The sequence below is a fragment of the Pagrus pagrus genome (assembly GCF_965226575.1).
Source record: "Pagrus pagrus genome assembly, chromosome: 11".
Classification (NCBI taxonomy): Eukaryota; Metazoa; Chordata; class Actinopteri; order Spariformes; family Sparidae; genus Pagrus; species Pagrus pagrus.
In genome coordinates, this window is record NC_140195.1 from 22,628,953 (window position 1) to 22,649,233 (window position 20,281).

The window sequence follows — 20,281 nt, forward strand, 5'->3', positions numbered from 1 at the left end:
TCAGAAATCAACTTTTCAAATGTCTAAAAACAACTGGACCGTTTGTTGAGTTGTGTACTGACATTATCCAAAATGTTTCCAACAATGTGCATTCCCAGAAACATTTACTCACAGTCATGGTGCATTTCATTCATTGCTACTTCAGGGACAGGGAAGCTGGTGACCCAGACAAACGTTTACGTGAATAAAACTTTAAAACATGACGATACGTTTACACTTGAGTCACATCAGATACAGGTTAAAAGCAATGCTGGTTGTTTAATAGTGTATTCGCCACCAGCAAAGCACCTTTATGTTGGACAATCTTTTATGTTATTCACCCTCATACAGGTACAAATCGGTCAACGTTTCACAAGCTCTTGGCTTTTAGCTGGATAAATAAACAAAAAGTCAAGAATTCACCAATAAGACGTGGCGGTACGCTGTCTCTACATGGCGTTTTTGCTCGCTGCTGATGTCCGACTCTCTCTCTTGCTCTTCAGCCACTTCACATGGAGTCACAGTCTTGGTCAGAGCCACTGTAAATCGCCACCATACTGTACCTTCTGTCTTCAAACTGGCCACCATTGGTCTCGGACACTGTGTCCGGACCTAGTGTTTACTGGGAGGCTGCTGAGCCCGGTTAAGCTGAGCTCTATTACCCACAGTGACTCCCCCGTGACCCAAGGTCGCAGTCCAGGCAGATTTCTGTCAGCTAATAGGGCCATTTAGCTGCACGGCTATCGGAGCTAACCTGCTAACGGCAGCTTGTCGGTACAGCCAAAGACAGCTACCGTAGAGAATAAAGTGAGCAGCAGTTAGCAGTTATGTTGCATCTATGTCATTGGAGCTACCTTCAATAGGTGACCACATCTTGTATCTTGTTCTGCTATTTGTTTTGAAGTTATTTGTTATTTTGCACATTAACATGTATGTGATTTCAAAGTAGGCCTATAAAGATGCATACTGTAACGATATAACAGCTGTTTTTCTTGTGGCTGTGTGTCCTGTAAATAATGTAGCAGTGCAGCATTTTACTGAATCACTGCATCACTTAAGGCATCACCTTACTATTCTCTGTGGTTTTGAGAAAACACAGACAACCACCAGGCAGTAGCTGCAGAACGAAGGCAACATACTGTATGACACACTGTGTGTTTACTTTTCATTTAGGGACAGTAAATGAGGATTACAACATGTGACATGGGAGTCACCTGTACTTCCACTCAGCAGTTATCCTACTTTACTCCTGTGTGCAGCCTTGTATACACACGCTGTAACCATTTTAAAACCTGGACCCCTGCTGAGTGTCTGCTGCATCCTACATCACTGAGCATATAAAATATTTACGACACCGGGTTTTCTCCATGACACGTGTGACAGAGGGAACCCTTGAGAAATCTATAATCCGTCAGTGATTTCACTACACCCACGGGTGAAAAAGGGGGAGATGACTGAGGGTAGAAAAGATATGAAGAGGATTTTCAGACCTTACAATAAGACAAAACAGAACACAGCTCAATAAAAAAGTAGATGAAACAAGTATCAGGAGATTTCTTTCTGCTCATTACTTGATCAAGACATTGTTCAGTGAACATATCACTTTACAGACTGAAGCTTTGACTCTTGCTGTGTCTGTTTACAGGGACATGATCGGCTGTGAAGGCCTGAAGGGGTGAGAGCCCAAACGCAGGCCGCTTCAATGGCGTGGACCGAGCCACGTCCAGACCCAAAACCGGAGCCAAAACTGACACTTTACAATCTCAGGACTCACAGAACTTTATCGTCAGCCATCCTTCAAATCCAGCCTCCACTTTTGCTGCGCCTCCTTCTCCTGCTTGCTGCCTTTGCTGACCTCAGTACTGCCGGTCCAGCTCGTCCCCCTCTCCTGTCCGGACAGCCTTTTATCATCTTCTGGGGCATCCCGGACTCTTCCTGCTCCGGTCGGCAAGATCCCAGATCTTTTGGGATGGAACGGGAGGGCCGCGTGGCTGTCTTTTACGAGGACACTCTGGGGAACTACCCATATTTAGTGGACAAGGACACACCGGTCAATGGGGGACTACCGCAGCACACACGGCTGGACAGCCACCTCCAGAAGACACAGCAGGACCTGGAGGCAGCTTTACCTGCCCCGAGGTACCTTGGACTGGGGGTGCTGCGCTGGGCAGAGTGGATCCCCCAGTGGTCAAGGAACCGAGATCGGAAGACCATGTATGTGGAGGCATCGAGGAAACTCCTAAAGACTTTCTTTCCTAACTGGACCCCGGAGGAAGTGGAGAAGTGGTCACAGGTAATAAAAGTTCAGACAAAGAGGTACCAAAAAGGCAGGTGATAGAAGGAGAGGAGAAAACAAGTATTCAAGAAATACAAAAGAAGACAGATGAGTGATCATGAAAAGGAAAGAGGGATAGGGGAGAAGTTGAGGGAGCATGAGATGGAGGGAAAACTTTCAAACATGTTAGCAGATGGTGGAACGAGCAAGATGCCAACAGAAAAACAAACACTTCCAAAAGTGTTTCTTCTTCAGTCAAGAGAACATCTTTGATGGAAAATGCAAATATCCACCAAGACTTGGTCAATTATAACACCACTACAGCAGCATTACAGCAAAGGTATCGTTCTTATGTTGGCAACTATATTTCATTGTGAAGTGAGCACCTTTAAAGAAGAACGAGAGGAAGAAATGGGAGGAAGGAAAATGGTGTCAGGCAGGAGGGCAACACTGCAGCGAGTGAGGAAGAGCAGGAGAGATACAGTACGCAGTATACAGTGACTGAAAGTGATTTCTCACCCAGACAAAGTGGGTCTTTGCATGATTTTCTCTCTATGTTGCCAAAGTTACAACAAAGTCTTTCAAATGACTTTACTTTGATCCCATCCAGTAAATTCAGTCCATTTGGAAACTTTCTTAAACATGAACTATAGTTTTGGTAACTGACTCTGATCTGCTGATTATGTTAGCTTAGCATAAAGACTGGGAACAGCTTGCATTGCTCTGTTTAGCAGTAACAAATAAAAAGACAACTAATTAACTATAGTTATTTCTGCTGTGTACAAATACGGACACATTCTGTATTTAGGGGGAGTTACACTTTGGTTTTTGTTATTTCCTTCCTGGCTAGAGGAGACTCCGGGAAGTGGCTGCGCCTGGTCAAGAAAAAGTCCACAATGTACAAGTTGCTTTCACACCTCTGTTTTTTGTACAGATTAAACACACAAGATATAGCGGTAGTGTGTTAATTAGTGAGCTGTAGGGATGCTGATCTAAGTTATGTCCACCCTGGCTCAAGCTGCATATTTAAAGGTTAAAAATGAGACTTAAGATATTAATATAGCAGCTAACAGCTATCTGCTTTGTAAAGGTCATAGGTCATTGTCTGGTCTTGAAGAGACAATGATGTTACTTTCACTCTGTGTGTGTTGTAAAGCTTCTCTGGCCTGTCAGGTCGCATTTGTATGGTAGCATGTTCGCACGTAAGCCTTTCTGGAGAAAGATAGTTGTTTGTTAAGATAGTTGTTGTTGTTGGTGGCTCGCCACCATGAGACGTAAACCAGCAACTATGTTTTTTCAGAATTGCTTAATCAAAAATTTACCTTAAAGGACAAATATGACAGGTACAAATATTCTCATCCAAGTGTCATAAGAAAGCTATTAAGAGTTTAAGTGTCAGTTTTCCTTTTAATATCCAACACATCAAAAAAGTTCATCATATTGATGTGAAAATCCTTTAAATCCAGTCATCTCACGGTAAATACTGTTCATGTATGTCCCCCAAACCATTGCTCAAGATTGATGATTTGGTCATTGTGTAAAGTCAATTCAGAATAACTGTGAAAAACTGGTGGTTATTAGAAAACAAGATAGAAAGATGTGAGGAGGGGACTGAAAGGTCTATTGATCTGGTCACAGGTGGACTTCGAGGCAGCAGCCCAGTCAGTAATGATGGAGAGTCTACGGGAGGTCAAGAGGTTAAGGCCCAAAGCATTGTGGGGCGTCTCCCCATACCCCAGCTGCTACACCGGAGACCCCGCCCAAACTGCGTTAGCCAATTACACCGGCCAGTGCCCTGCTGCAGAGATGGCCCTCAATGATGAACTGGTGTGGCTATGGAAACGATGCTCCGCCCTCTACCCTCTCCTCACCCTGGAGAAGCTGCAGGTGGGTCACACTACTGCTCTCACTTTGTGTATCTCTGCAGTATATTTACAATCACTCATAGTGACTGCTCATGCACTTCCTAACACTAAATCTAAACCTTCTGTTATAATAAAAAAAATAATCAAAATAATCTATAGAGGGAGCCTAGAAAACCTAAACAAAAAAAGAAAAATATCTTTTTAAAGCAGGAACAAAGCAGCAGGGAGGCGAGATCAAGTTACGAAAGTTATGAAAACTAGTGTCTAACTCAAGCTCGTCCCCTGAGCAGTTAACAACATCTACACTACTGCAGAAAAAAACAAGTGAAATGAAAAATGCTTTGCCTGGTCCTGCAGTGAGGTTTTGTTAAAAGTTAGAAAACTACTCTCTGTCAAAGCCAGTGATGTAGTGGAGCCCAACAAACCTCAGAGTTTGCTGTAATTGACAAAGACAACTCGTCTGGTCGATGTGAAACCTTGTGAAGTAATCTCATTATCTACCACGCAGGAAAAAGTTGTGAAAAAAAGCTTGAGAGGAAAAAACAGAGTTCACTGCTGTTTAAGAGCTTCATTGTGAACCAAACTGAGTTTTGGTTTATTTCCAATAACTGTGCTGTAAACGGTACAATCTGTCCTCTGTGTTTGATAGGGTGGGACCGCTGGAGCCAGGCTTTATTTGTCCAATCAAATCAGAGAAGCAATGCGGGTGTCATCTCTGACTGGGTCGGCGTTTGATCTTCCTGTATTCCCACTGGTCAAGAGCGTCTACGCCTCGACAAACACTTTCCTGTCACAGGTAAGAACATCAACATCTGGTATTTGATCCAAGAGACCGTCATGTGGATCAGTGTCGAGTTTTAAGAAATGATATAACATGGTAATACTGGAGGCAGGAGTGAATTGACTGATAACTTAAAAACTGAAGTCGGAGGATTCATTAAACCCATACAGGAATGACCGGGTACCATAAAAACACATACATATCGATCACGCACCAAGGTTGTGTATGTTCGTGTGTTTGAATTGATACCAAAAGTTAAAAGTAATCTCTGAGCTCTCCTCCCGTCGGTAACGGCTGCGGCTCAGAGCAGAATCCGATGTGTCTCTGGGTGTTCATTCCTCCAGAAGGTCTGGCTCTGCACCCGACTCCCTCCTGCAGAGCTGGCCGACTCTGAGCAGCCAAGCAGTGGCTCTGCCCCACCGCTCAGGGATTTTGTTTCGATAGAGAGACCTCTGGCGGTAGAAATGACATGCTGTGCGTTTAATTAATTTATCATCGCTTAACCACTTCATTAAATCTGTTTAATTATTGTACCATTATTACCAGGAGCAAGTGAGAAATTTTACTGTTGATCTCTTCTGGTATTTCCCCAAAGCAGCAGGACGAGTTATTTTATTCATTTAGATACCAAACATATTTTGGCATTTCTCAAAGCCACTCAAAGCTTTAGAAGTTCAAAATAACGAACAGAAGTAGAGTCGTGTTGTATCACAGCGCTAATTAAGTCTCACTGTTTTATTTGGAAGAGAGACTAATTAGAGTCTTGAAATGTGTGTTTGATCTGTGCTTGTATCATCAGTTGTACGCTTTAGAGTGAAATAAACATGACAAGTGTAGTGGTGCTTAACTATATCAAGCACAAAGAGACAAGTTGAAAAAAAAGAGCCTGCTGTGCTGTGACTCTTTCATAGCTTCTTTGTATAATTTCTTCTTGACAGGCAGACCTGGTGAGCACCATAGGAGAGAGCGCTGCCATGGGAACAGCCGGAGTTGTCATCTGGGAGAGAAGGGAGACCAAGACAGAGGTACACAACTATACGTCTGCATCAAGTGCATACACCCACGGATATATCTTCACACTTATCCAGCTACTGATATTTATAGACGTGATAATTTCCAACTTAACGAATATATCACCGCTCCTGCTTGCTGTTTGCATCGACAATTCTGCCCGTCTGTTTCCCAGAGAGAGTGTCAGGACTTGGCAGAGTTCGTCCGTCAGGTCCTGGGACCGTACTCCATCAATGTAACCACAGCAGCTCGACTCTGCTCAGCCTCCCTGTGCCAGGGAAAGGGCCGATGCATCCGTCAAAATCCAGAGAGCTCCGCCTACCTCCACCTCCCACCCCCGTCCGAAGTGGTGGAGAAGGTGACGGAAAAAGTGAGAGAATGTCCTTTTTTAAGTAGATTTCAGCATTTGTTTATTCTGGACTTACTAAGCCCCACTTATGCATTGTACTCCCGTTATCGTTAATCCTGTGGACAAGCACGAGCTCGATGCCCACTCCTACAGCGAGCCATAATTAGATGTTGACAGAGGCCTGGTTAACCTTGTTCAGACATGAAGCAGACTCACTCACTCTGTCTTCGGTCCAGCGATGGCAACATCATCAAAGCTGCTTTGTGTCATTATGCAAAGCCATGACACACTCCAGTACTTGTGGTGACCCGAAGAGACAGACAGATGAAACAAGTCGAACTTACACAGAGTTTCCAGTTCATTAACTACATGTAGCATTAACTACAACTGCACAGTAATACATCCTTAATCATGAAGAGTATAATGTTCAGTTTTGGTTGAAATAGTTTTAGTTTCATACAGAATCAAACTGGTGCAACATACGAGGCTGACATGAGCACGCGTCTCAGGTGATCAGATCAGAAATGGTCGGTTTACGCCTGGCATGCTTTAAATACAAAGAAAGAAACATCTTCATATATGACATTTGATTCAGAACTGTCAACGTGTCATCACCCAGCATGAATGTTGAGGCCAGGTGTAAACAGAGCCTCTGATTGCCTCTTTAATTTTCCTGCTTATCAGCTACCTAAGAGCTGATTCATAAAGCCGGTGTACACATGGTGAACGTCAGGTATAAATACACAGAAGAACTCAACTTCTGTTGTTTCTGTGTGAAAACTTATAAACAGAGCAACTCATTTTGAGTCACGACTGATAAAGATAACCCAGACTTTATATAAAAAAAGGGAATAAATATCAGCGGGGAGTGTAGCTGCCTGAGGATCTTCTGTGTTTAGACAGTAAAGAAGCAGAGAGGAAGAAAGTAGCTGAGACACAACAGAGGAAGATCTGCTGGAGTTTGATCCTGCAGCACTGAACACAGGAACAATGGGTTTCACTGGGAACACATCACTTTTTGGAAATCACTGCATGGGGCTTTAATATGCAATACAACACAATATTAAGTATGAATATTGCTGTAAACTCCTTTTGAATTTGAGCCATGCTATTTAACCTTCAGTTTCCAGACTTATATTATGTTGGACTACTTCTTCCACAGTAGCAACGTTAATGTTTGCTAATATTAACATCATTTTTATCTGACATCTCAGCCAGAGGCAGCGAAAGCCACAGATCCACCCGACACAAGCACCAAAGCAGCTGAACCAGACCCAGCTGAGATCTGGAAGAAGGACTTCCAGTGTCAGTGGTACAAGACTGCAGACGGGGACGTCTCAGACCAGCAGTCCCCCAAAGACGGAGCATCTGTTGGAGTTACAGCAAAAGAAAACGCTAGAGATGTGATAGATACTACAACAGCTTCTACTGTAGCTTCTGCTGTATCCTCTACAACAACAGGTGCCTCTGTAGCTGAGTTAGGAGGAAGCAGCTCTCCTGGTCCTGCAAGTCCGAAGCCTTCACTGGGAGTACCCACAGACGGTGGTACGAGTCCTCTCCCAAGCCTGACTCTTCTGCTGCTGCTGGTGGTTGGAAGTCTAAGTCTGGAACATTAAACTGTGAACAAGCCAGACTTCACTTGGAAGGTCTGGGCTTCAACTGCATTATGAGCCCTTCAGAAGTGCCCTTGAGCAAGACACTGGATCCCTGCTGGCTGCAGGAGTGCTGCTTTGTAGCTCAACACAATGAATTATAAAAAAAAGATGTAAAAAAAGACAACCAGCTGGATGTCCTTACCTGTCACTGAACGTGCCAAGAGACGGTGGTACAAACACTTGTCACTTTTTCAGTTTCTACTGGCTGTACTTAGAGAGGAAGGAGATGTGACATACTAGATTTAGACTGACCTGTGATCAGTGTGCTGATATCAGCTTTATATTTATTCAACCTGACCACAGAGACAGATGAGAGAAATCTGTTAAACCTGCACTGAGGGGTCATTGTCTTTGCACATTTTGTTTATACGTTTATTTGTCAGTTGTGTGAAATTATTTCTTCATTTAAAGGCCTCGTGTGCTGAAGGGTTTCTCTTTCCAATAAGTAGATGTGCTGGGGTAAAGGGACAGTTCACTCAAATATAATATGGGACTAAGAAGCGCCAAAAAAATACATTTGAAAAACTCAACTCATGTCTCCTTATAGAAATCATGACGATAATCCACAGGCCTTGTTGTGAGGCATTTCAATGGGGAACTACTTTCTTTCTACCAAACAACGCTTGCATCACTGCGTAGAGGGAAGCATACTGTACATCTTTACAAACATTAATGTCGTCCTCCTCAGCTGAGCTGTAGTGTTAGCTAGCCTCTTGTCGTCTGTGCAGTGATACAGTTGGCAGGTGAAGTTTTGTAGAAAGAAAATAGTCCCTCCAGGAAACTGCTCACAACAAGCTCTGTGGATTATCTTGAGTAACCAGGTTATTATTTCTGGAGAGAGACATCTCCAAACAAATCCTTTTGGTGCTTTGAGCGCCACAAGCCGAGTGCCTGTAGTTCCATTATATTTGAGAGGAGGCAGACATCTTAACGGCCGATACCTCCAAAACTCTGCAACTCACATCACAACAATCTCGGTGGATAAACAGCACTACAGGTAAGAGGGAAAATATGTATTTTTGAAGTGGAGGTTGGACCATCCCATTAAAAAGTGCCAGTTTATCAAAACCTGGACTTAAAAAAGCAAAACAAATATAAAACATGCCATTCATTGATGTTGTACTGGGGTGGCAGCAGAAGTCTCTGAGACAAATATAATCAAACCTCTGATCTGTTTTGGTAGATACCAAAGACGTGAGGGAGAATGCATGTTCTTTTTGCTATTTGAGTGAACCAACCCTTTAATCTGTCTTAAAGAGACATGAAAAAAAAAATTTAAACTGCTGATTGAGTCTCATATCTTAATGCAATTTTAGACAAACTCAATATGTGTCAACTTTGGCCTTCAAATGATGCATTTTGTCAAAAACATCCAGACTTTACGTTGTGACTGAACTACAGCACAGGTTCTCTGAGCACACTAGCGTCCTCTGCCTGAGCTCTGGCACAACTGCACCATTCAGCATAGTCCTCTTTGACATGTCGCAGAAGTAAAAGCACAGATATAAATAAAAAAATGATTGATGGCTGGATTCCATTCAGCTGCTTCAGTTTAAGGATCTTGGTATCGTACATGCACAGTTTGTCACAGTGTCCTGGTTTACTGAAACACTGAACAGGGTCAAAATTAATATTAATAGTAACACCTGTGTGTTTCCTACTGTGACAAGCCAAAATTACTGCTGTGACAAAAGGTCCACTGGTGACACCAGCATGTAATAAAAGCTCCTTTATCTATCACAGCGGTTAAAATGTCTCATAAAAATGATTGATCTGTTCATTCAAAGGAAAAACTCTGAAGACGTTCATTCAGTACTTCAGCCTGCAGCCATGTATATATTTTTGTAAGTCAATGATGTTCATATCTGATTCTTCCCCATCCACACCCTTCAGCGCTCCTCAAGGCAGTACACTGTAAAAAAAAAAAAAAAATGTAAAAAAAAAAGACTGAAACATTTGTTTTTGCAGCTCATGTAAATTTATTTGTTATTTTTCATTAAAATATACACTCAAGACGAAGGGTATCTAAATCATTTTTTAGTTACAGAAAGATCATATGTACACAGGTGCATCTGATTGTACAACAGAAAATTCATTAATCATACATTTATTTAAATCATGAACAAGAAAATGACATCTCCTCTCCAGCTCCCATTTCGAGGATCCTTTCTCACGTCGAAATCTACTAAGACTCCCAAGTGTCCACTTACCTTCATCTGTAAAAGAGCATTTACATCTTTACAACCATGGACAAGGGGAACCAGGATCACAATATTCTCTTATATAAGCTTTGTAATAATGCTCTCTAATCCTCTTTGAACTTTCCCAGACAACTTTCACAAACGTTTGCTATCAAGGTTGAGGAACAACAAGACAAAGAGGAGATTTTCCAGTTTTTTGTGAAACCAATAACGTGATCTTCTCCCATAGTGGTGTAAACAGGTGCAGAGCAGCATTTAGAGACAGTTAAGACGATGCGGAGCCAAGATTAAAACATTGACTTAGTTTGCTTGCAGTATTACTCTGATAATGTGTGGATGAAACCAACTTCAGTAGTTGGTTTGGAAAAGGAGTGTTGGAGTAAGTCTCAGAGTCCAATTTAAGAAAGCCATCACAACACCAGCACTACTGGAGCCAAATTACATATTGCCTGCCATCAGTATTAGGTACATGTACGAGTAATAGTATTTAAATCTAATACAGGCACAATGATCTACGACAAGGCTGCCCACCAGTGCAATGACAGAAGCACCAAGGTCTCGTCATTAAATAGAGTAAAACGCTCCATGAGAGCAAATGGCTTCAACTGCTGCTGCAGTCTGTGGTTGTGATCGCTAAGTAAAATCAATAAATACCAACTTTGTATGCAATTAAATGTGATAGTTCATGTTAGTTTACACAAGGCCGTGTCCAGCACTGTTTCCCAGATTTAATTTGTCTTTGTTGAAACAACGTGTCCAATCTTGTCAGTGCTGAGGAAAACAAAAGCGAGGACATGCTTCACAGAAATGTAATGGCTGTTTGTGTCAGTTCAGAGACTTTTCAGTGCGATGAGAAGTAAACCTTGATTTAAGTTTCATTTCATTTACAGGAATTTTTTCCAAGATTCAAATGTAGACAAGGCAAAATAAATGTAGAGTTTTGCTCTAAGGAATTTAATACATACAATATGTCTTTAAATTGGCTGAATAACAGCAAACACTCCAATTACCGACACTCTTAATGAGCAGTTAATTAGCTACTTACATGCCTGGAAATCTTCAATGGCTTCAGATTTCTTGTAAATTCTTTAAATTGGCGAAATATATAGGAAAAGTCAAAACATAAGTACCTGAAGCTTTTCAAAAATGTAGAGCTACTATTAGCTATTAGATACCGTTCCAGCTATGTTCTTAAAAACATCTTGGATGGCACTGAACAGAGGTGAATATCGAGATGTTAGACCTAATGACGCAGGGCTGGTGGCAGCTTTAAATTAGAGAGGCAGACCTGTGATTTAAGCTGATGGGCAGTTCGAGAGAATCCGAGTAGACGAAGCAAACGACTTTCATTATTTTCGACAACCCCTCAAGCGTCATTTGAGCTTCATCTCCAAATCCTCCAGTGAGGCTGCTCCCAGTGACACAGAGTAGCAGTGTAGTTGACAAAGCAAGCATGCTGAGAACACTGAATAAATAAACATAAAAAAGACACACAGACGTGAGGCTCCCCCGCTCTCATTTAGCCTGCGGTGAAAGAATCTGATCTTTGTTGCATAAGATTAAAAAATAGACTTTCTCCTGTTCCTGTGCAAAAGTCACTGTCTTCTGAGCAGTTCATGCTGGCCTCTCCACGAGCGAGGAGAAGACAGAGAGAGAGGAACATCGCCCCCATGTGGGCAGGGAAGGTTAGTGCAATCTGAACCGAGCAGGCTGGACGGATAACAACACACTATTCCTCCTTAGATCATGGAGGGAGGGCACCGACCCACACATCTTCACACATGGGTCTGTTTGTGTGTGTGTGTGTGTGTGTGTGTGTGTGTGTGTGTGTGTGTGTGTGTGTGTGTCCATGGCACTTGACCAAGTGTCTCCAAAACAGGTAAATTTGTGTGATTTAGTTTCATCTTCTTTAGTGGAAGTGAGGTTGCTTTAGATAAAAACAAAAGAGAAAGCTGAGCCCAGAGAGCAGATCAAGCCCAATTCATTTGAAATCTCACAACACAAACATGATCATCTTCACATGATGAACAAGCGGAGGGACTATGAGCGCCAATCATCCAGCATGCCTAGTAGCAATGGTTCCATGGATCCAGAGGTGCACTTTAATCTTCGCTGCAGTGTGTGTGTGCTACTTGCAGAAAGGTGGGTTTACTTGCAGACAGCCTCGTTCAGTCATGTGCTTGATGTCGGATCTATGCGGCTGGGATGTGTAGTCGTCCCGGACAGGCGGGGGTTACTTGCAAATCGCCTCCAGAGCGTCCAGGGTGCGTTTGATGTCGCGGATCTGTGAGGCCAGGGTGTGTATGGGCTGCATGGAACGATCCAACTCCTCGCAGCGAGCCATCAGTGTGTACATGCCCTGTGGGAAACACAATGTGAGGCAGAAATGACAAGAATGAAAACTTTGAATGGGTTCTGTGGCCTTGATGGAAGATTTGCAAAACGAAGCTGAATTGCTTCAATGACTTGAAATGTTTTTCTTTCTGGTTTGCTCATGTGCATCTGCTACAAAGCCAGACAGTCTGGTTTCCAGGGGTGGAAGGTTACTGATTTACTCAAGCACTGTCCTTCTGTGTAATTTCAGGGTACTTGAACTTGAGTATTTTCATTTAAAGCTACTTTATTATTCTACTGCACTACAGTTTGGAAGCCAATATTGTACTTTTTTACTCCTTCATTTACTTGACAACATTTATTATGATGTTAAATTATGTAGTAAGCTTCCCTGAGGTATATAAATACTGGAAATTGGACCCCAACTCTATAATTTATATTTTGATACCAATACTTATGTACTTAAGTAAGATTTTAAATGCAAGAATTTCCTTGTAATAGAACATTTATACACTGTGGTGTTGCTATTTTTACTAACAGTAAGTAAAAGATCTGAGTACTTCTCCCATCACTGCCGGTTACAGCCTGTTTCTATGTAAAAATGACCCATTCATAAACAAATCTGTAAAACCCTGTAGAGTAAAATGTAATTTACATTTTCAAATTCTCCTTTAAAAAGATATAGAAGGGGAGTTGGACAAGTTCAAATAATATTCACCAAAAATATAGATTCCAACAAAAAACACCATCCTTCGGAGATTCAACAATAAACAACAAAAGGCAGAAATTTAATTACAAAGTTCAGTTTCTCAAATCTATCCCAAGTCAACCCTCTTCCAAAACAAATCAATAAAGTTGATCATTGTCGTGTATAAAGGAAAGTGTCTGGAAGTGCAGCTGAGAGGCTCCGGTAAGCTTGCTGTGTTGTCATTACAGTGTTTTGTTCTTTATTCCTTTAAATTTAAAGCTCATTCGATTCATTTTTGATTTAGAATTGAAATCGTGACACGCCTATATTCAACAAATGAAATAATGTTTGTGTCCAAGAGGATTTAGAAAACACAATTCAAATTGGGCAAAGAGGAAGATAACGGCTATCATCAATCTGTGATCCATAAGTTTCTACTTCATGTTGTGGCGGACCCATTGAACTACTTACAACCAACAACCCCAGTGAACGAGCATGAACTTGTTGTGTTCTCCACCCACACACACAAACACACAGATACACCTCACAAACACACAGTGTCACCTTTATACTCATGTCCACAGACTCTCCCAGGCTGTCGACTGAGTCTCTGTAGGTCTGGATGTAGCCCACGCTCAGAGCTGTCATCTGGATGAGCAGACAGACAGATCAATCAATCAATCAGAGAGAAACGCAACATTTCGTTTGAGAGCTTTCAGAGTTTTAGACTCACATTCTGGATGGTTCCATTGAGGCTCCGCATCATCATCTCCACACTGTGGGCCACTTCCTGGGTGTGTCTCTGAAGATCCAATAGGACAGCTGGATCGATGGGAGGGATATCAGCTGGTCTCCGTGACAACCCCCGGCTTCGGTAGATGGGACCTGAACAGTCCGCTGGTAGGAAGATATCATGAAATTAGATGCATCATATAAAACAGCAGGGCTGCAACTAATACAGTTTTTTCTTTTTGTTATTCTATAAATAGAATAATTTACATGACGTTTTAAAAAATAGTGAAAAATGTCCATCACACGTTTTGACAACCCTCATTTAAACAGTCCAACCCAAAGACATTTAATCTGTAATGATTTAAAAGCCACAAATCCTCATATTGGAGAGAATCTTTGCATTTTTGCTTGATTAACGACAAATGAGGAATTGATTGTTTTAAAACTGTTAATGATTTATCTTCAGTCGACTGACTGATTGATACGTACGAACACACACACACATTCGTAAAGACCACGTAGACGGTCAGAAAAAAGCAAAGCACAACACAAAGCGGAGTGCAGGCACAACCTGTGTACAAGCACAAGCTAAAAATAACTACATAACAAAATATTGTGTTGAGAGAGAAAAATGAACATGACACACAAATAATACACAACACTAACTGGGGAATTATTCCCATTTGAGGAAAATCTGCCTGTGCAGATTTAAACTAATTACGGCATCTAACTAAGAGTACACTTGCGTCTCGAGTCATTAAATCATGGAGTAAAGAAAACAAGTGGAAGAAAAAAAAACGGTTTCCATCCCTGAAACTGGTTCCTATCGGGCTGCAGCAGGTCCTCAGTTATAAATCCCTCCAGTCTAAACAAGGTCTGTGAATCATCCATCCTAATTGAATGAGCAGGTAGCGGGAACAAGCTGCCACACAGGGCATATTGACTGTGTTCCTGTGTTTAAATTGAGTGGTGCTCTAATCCAGAGGGGTTTTTCTCTCTGTGAAGGGCAGAGGTTCACAGTCTTCCTCTTGGAAAAATGACAAGACAGATGGCTGCTAATGGACAGGCTGGACTGAATCAACCTGCTGAACTCAAAGAGATGATTTGATTTGTGAAACTGGTGTGTATGTGTGACCTTTTGGAAAGCGATCTCTGTTTCAATTTGTGTGGGGTTGAGTCTCTGCTGCCTCGTTAAAACACAGTCTGAGGCTATTTTAATCACCCAGGAACAAGAAGGTAGATGGAGAGAGCGAGGGCAAAGAGGCTTCGTCACATTTCAATTATTCATTTAAAAATCTCACCCAGAGAGGACTCTGCTTAGGATTCAACGAACTAACCTGAGATTTTCTTGTTGGAGGGAAGGTCTCTCTAACCACTTATCCATCTTTCACATCATTATAATGCAGCTGTAATGTTTGCTAAACTAGTCTCTCAAAACTAAAACTAGGAGAACAAGAGAAAGACTCAAAGACTGTTGAGTCTAAACAAAGAGTCACATATCAAACAGGTTGCGATCTACATTTTGATTCTTTTTTTGGTTTTGTTTTTGCTTCTGCTTCCTCTTAAGTTTGTCTGACTAACCTCAACATCCCTCCTGTGGTGCAGATGTCTGAGCAGATAGGAGAGGCAATTCAGAAACGTAGAGAGGTGTCCACATACCATGTATATTCAATGTCCATAATGACCTCGGGTTAAATTTATTGGTTGCATTATTTGTCAGCACGATTCCCTCACGTAACAACTGTGATCATTAGAGTTTTCATTCAGCAGGGCTCCAGAGTGCGACTATTTTGGTTGCACATGCTTTATAAAATATATATATGTATAATTAGATTCACCTAAATTATGTTTGGTGCACCTATATGATAAAGCTAGGTGTGACAGTGCAACCAACAAGGAGGCCTGACTGTGATAACAATGTGAATTTCGCACCGGCAGTTTTTCTGTTGTTGTGTCGACGCTTTTCTTCATTATTATTCAATCAAAGCCATCGTGAATACACAGTGGACTTCCTGACTGAACTGATATATCGCCTCATCAACCTTTTTGGTATCAGTTTCACAGGTCTGCCTCTAAAAGTCATTTTTTCCAATCAACTCAGCCCACACATCAAATAATGATGATGAGCTGATGACTTAATGATAAACTTGACTTGTGCCACAGTTGCATTTAATCATGTTCTCAGTTTCTACATGCTACCATGAAGCAAGAAGCAGCTGATATAAAAACTTTTTGAAATAGAAAGGATCAAAGAATCTGCACACGTATGTCCTTTGCAAATATCCACTGCAATCAATTTAAAAGGTACTGTATGACAAGAGCAGAAGTAATAAGTAATAATAAGATGAAAACTATTTATCAAGTGAAATTAATAAAGTACAGACCAGACTCATCTGCTGCATTGTGAATACTGCAGGCTGATACATGATTCATGTGAGCATCCATCACTCCCATCATGAGACAACAGACACAGCAATTAATTGCTCATGATATTGCCTCCCCTCTCCATTACCTCTTACGGTTTGGACACGACCACAGTTATGCATAAATGATGAGCAGTGGCTGACTGGGCCTGTTAGCCTCTGCAGGGAAAAACTGGCTGTGAATCTGACAGCGAGTCAGACACGCTGCACTGCAGTTTCAACACCACTGCCAAAAAAATGCTATTAACCTGCTGAAATGCCATTTCTCCTTCTACAGAGATAAATACAAACAGCTCGTCTGCTGGAGCCTTGTGACCCTCAAATACAATGCAGCTATGAAAGCCTGCATGGTTGCACAACAATCATTCTCCACATCAGAACATACACTGTATGGACATGTTTCTTCGGCACGTGTTAAATACAACACAACAAAAGACACACAAATACATAAACACTCTCTGACATAAGCAACAATACAAGCCAAGCTCTCACACACACCTACAGGAGGTCTCAATACTCTCCACTTAAGGACTACATTTACAGTCACTTTAAAATATGAAGTCAAACTTCTACTAACTGGTTAATGACTTACAATAGTAAAAGAACACAATGCGTCTTGTAAAGTTTGCTTCAGCTTCATACTCACAGTCACTGCAGTCCAGACTGGGCTTGGAGCTCATCTTGATTTTCTGTTCCAGGTTCTTGGTGATGAAGTTAGTCAGGTCTCCTTCATGGCTGACCGTCCCCTCTAGCTCCAGAGCCGACGAGATTGTTGCCCGTCTGCCCTCTGACTGGCCGCTTCTGCCGCCTCCCCGGGCCCCCGAACCGCCTGTGGATACACCAACGACAGCTGAATAAAGCTGTAAAGTACTGCCAGTAATTACGGTCCTATTTAAGGTCCGACTAAATATAGCTTCAATGTCCACTACTTTTTCTGTTAATTTATTGCTTTATTGAAGGACTTTGTACCTGTTGGACAAATATTTACCTCCACACGCTTGGCTGATTTCATCCAGGCTCTTGCTGTCCTGCATTCCCCGGACGTTGCGTACCCAGACCTGGGCCATGACGTGGGGAGGACAGGGGGCATCATCTGAGGGCAGGAGAGGAGGTGGAGGAGAGGAGGAGGATGCAGTGCTGGGACCAGGGGCTGAGGAGGAGTAGTGTCTTGAAGACTAAACAGTAGGTGAGGAGGTGAAGGAAGAATAGAGCAGAGCAGGAAGTGAAAAAGAGAAGTTAAATCACTGCTTATTTAATCGAATCATTATGAAACCAGCCAGAGAGCTAAACAGAGAGCTAATAATGTTTACAATCTCTCCCTTCTCTGTGATGAAGTCTCAGCAGAGAGTTGGGTTTAAGAGCAGCTAAGTCCTGGCAGCTCTACAACATTTAATTTCACTGTGTGTAGTTCAGATTGTGCTCGATACATCTGTTGACTATTACCCTCTGTCATTCCAATGATGCCCTGCACTCTCTCTGGTACACATAATCTAATAAAGCTGGAAATAATCCTACAGTCCACTCACCTCCACCTCTGCTCTCCCTCCTGCACGCTGATGAATCCACTTTTTTTCATTCTTCTCATCTTCCTCCTCGTCCTGTTTCTCCTTCTCTCCATCCTCCTCCTCCTCCTCCTCCTCCTCCTCATCTTCCTCATCTTCCTCCTGGCTGTCAGTGCCCCCATCTACAGTCTCTGCCTCCGTTGGCTGTCTGTATGTGGTAGTAGGGCCTCCTCGCTCAGATGAGTCTTTGGAGTGTGCTTGCTGGGCAGAGTCCTGCAGCAGAGCTGCTCCAGGAGGCTCGAGAGCCTCAGGAATGTCTGTGTCTTTGGAGGATGATTCTGAGTCTCCTGTGCATGTGGCAGCAGGAAGGGAGGGTTCTGTCACATGAGAGGTGTGTGATGATGATATATTAGATGTTCTCTCATTATTGTACGTCTTTGTCTCCAAGTAACCTTCGCCATCGTAAACTCTGTTTTCCACATCTACGTGGTTCTCCGAGTGTCCAAGGGCTCCGTCCTCTGATGCCTCCCCAGGACAGGGCACTCTGCTCCCCTCACATTTCACTGGAACATGAGGGCCGTTCTCTAATGGGATGGGTGTCACAACTCCGTTAGCGGTTTCTGGCACTTCTGTGCCAATGACAGGGGAGAGACTCATCCCTCCACCTGCTACAGAAGAAAGAGAGAGTGTCAGAGGGGGAGATTTGTTTTTTAAACCCACACTGAATACATACTAAAATAAAAGTGGTCTGACATGTATCAAAACGATTATAACATGTACCACTGCTTACTGGGGCTCAGTATCACTTTAAGGTTTTTAATAGTGGACCGGTGCCAGTTTGACATCTGCGTTGTGCTATTGGCACCAAAACAGTGCTTTCTGTCATGCCTTTGTTTGGGGAATATAAAAAAAATGTTCACCAATTTTCATTGCTGGATGCATCAGTGTCAAATTAAGGACTTAACCTAAATAAAATATAGCCTGAAGTAAGAAAAGTTTCTTGATTTACAGTCAGGAAATATCTGTCTCCATTCAGTTCTCCTATCAGTTTCCATTATTAAATGCTAATGACGTTCCTTGGTTGGTACTCATTAGTTCTGAGGTTTGAAACCCAGGGACAGGGGTGTTATTATGTGATTTTTGCTGTGGACTGTAACATAAAAGCATGTTTCCTAATGTCTGGAAAATATGATTTGTAACATTAGCCTGGAGCATCTCTTGAGTACCACAAAGCCTACTTTTGTTTGAACAAAGTCAAAGTCAGGTAAATAAACACATTGAAGTACATAATTCTGAACATTGAGTTTGCCATAAAACAGTCCTGCACCAGGAGACCTACCCTGGTATGTGTCCTTATTATCTCATAGTTTATATCCCATTGCACAAACCCAGCCCCTCTGCAGTGCTAACACATATTTAAATTCCTCCAAAGCAACAGTGAATAAGAAACCTGGTTTGTCTCTTGGTCTCTTGAATAAAGTAACAGAAGTGTTCATGAAAACTGCAATTTTTACGATTCAATGTCTCAGCTCACGATTTGGCTCATCCTCCAGCCTCCAGAGGTGAAACCGAGATCTTAACCCTGGCTGTGTTCATGTGGGGACTGTAACTCAAACTAATAACCTCATCGTTATACACCCTTGAATCAAGTTATTTTCATCCTGTTGAAGACTACTGGAACATGATAGCAGTTGTGTCACCTATGGATTATATCCATTTTCCCATAAGTGTGAAATGACGTAATTGGGGTTGCTTAGCTAAACAGTAGCTTAGACACTAAACTAACTTAGTGTTGACATTAGCTAGCTCTGTATTCTCAATCCAAACATCGTCCGTGGAGGTTGAACCAAAGTCCGTGGACAAAGACTACGTTGCATAGAAGACAAACAGGAACAAAGACATGAGGACGAACATTAATAACTCCTCGCAATTGAGGAAGTTGATGTACAGCTGTCATTAGCCGCCTAGCTAGCTCGCTGTCAACGGCGAATGTTGTTAAATGGTGTTAGCTTGCTAACGTTAGCTGTCCTGGCCTTTAAAGCACAATGTTTCCGCAGCTCGCTTTATATTGTCTCACATTGTTATACGAAAGAAATGTGTTGTAAAATGTGTACATATCTATTGATAAGGTCATACAATAATGCCACGGGGCTTAATTTAATGAAGAAAACACTCACCAGTGTAGTTTCTATTCAGAAAAATGTAAGCAGCAAACGAGTCCGATATGAAAACCTTCCCCGAGAAGCACAACAGATTAGAAACGTTCCGCCTCGCAACACTAAATCCTCAAGCGAAATAATTTAAATTATTAATGATGCCAGCTCTTTACCACTGACACAGCAGCACACCGTGGAGTAATTCAATTATTGAAATAAATAGAACACATTTTACCCACAGGCCGCTGTACTTCATCTGTATTTAAAATAGCCCTATATATTTCTATAGCAGTGCTGCTTCATGCTGAGCATCATTTAACTCTCTAACTG

At 42.1% G+C, this 20,281-nt stretch overlaps 2 protein-coding genes across 2 annotated transcripts; one reads left to right on the forward strand and one right to left on the reverse strand.

Annotated features, from left to right (window-relative positions):
• Positions 1 to 1,681: 1,681 nt before the first annotated feature.
• LOC311264767 (hyaluronidase-1) lies at positions 1,682 to 7,876 on the forward strand (the record flags this gene model as incomplete). The annotated part of the gene is made up of 6 exons (XM_084365866.1): positions 1,682 to 2,272; positions 3,893 to 4,141; positions 4,769 to 4,915; positions 5,839 to 5,925; positions 6,087 to 6,281; positions 7,475 to 7,876. The coding sequence occupies 6 exons, from the start codon at positions 1,682 to 1,684 to the stop codon at positions 7,874 to 7,876; spliced, it is 1,671 nt and encodes a 556-aa protein (XP_084221992.1).
• Positions 7,877 to 12,069: 4,193 nt separating this feature from the next.
• Positions 12,070 to 20,042, reverse strand: borcs6 (BLOC-1 related complex subunit 6). The gene is made up of 7 exons (XM_084365765.1): positions 19,973 to 20,042; positions 17,820 to 18,463; positions 17,282 to 17,468; positions 16,940 to 17,122; positions 13,872 to 14,035; positions 13,703 to 13,786; positions 12,070 to 12,475 (listed from the first exon to the last, which is right to left on the reverse strand). Exons 2-7 carry the CDS (start codon positions 18,450 to 18,452, stop codon positions 12,350 to 12,352), a joined length of 1,377 nt encoding a protein of 458 aa, XP_084221891.1. The 5' UTR covers positions 18,453 to 18,463; positions 19,973 to 20,042; the 3' UTR covers positions 12,070 to 12,349.
• Positions 20,043 to 20,281: the final 239 nt, after the last annotated feature.

Excerpts from the sequence above, each read along its gene's own strand:
- borcs6 (XM_084365765.1), bottom strand. The coding sequence starts at position 18,452 with ATGAGTCTCTCCCCTGTCATTGGCACAGAAGTGCCAGAAACCGCTAAC. Across the intron at positions 14,036-16,939 it reads CAGTCTGGACTGCAGTGACT|CGGACTGTTCAGGTCCCATC; the intron begins GTGAGTATGAAG and ends TCTTCCTACCAG. Across the intron at positions 13,787-13,871 it reads TCAATGGAACCATCCAGAAT|ATGACAGCTCTGAGCGTGGG; the intron begins GTGAGTCTAAAA and ends CTGCTCATCCAG.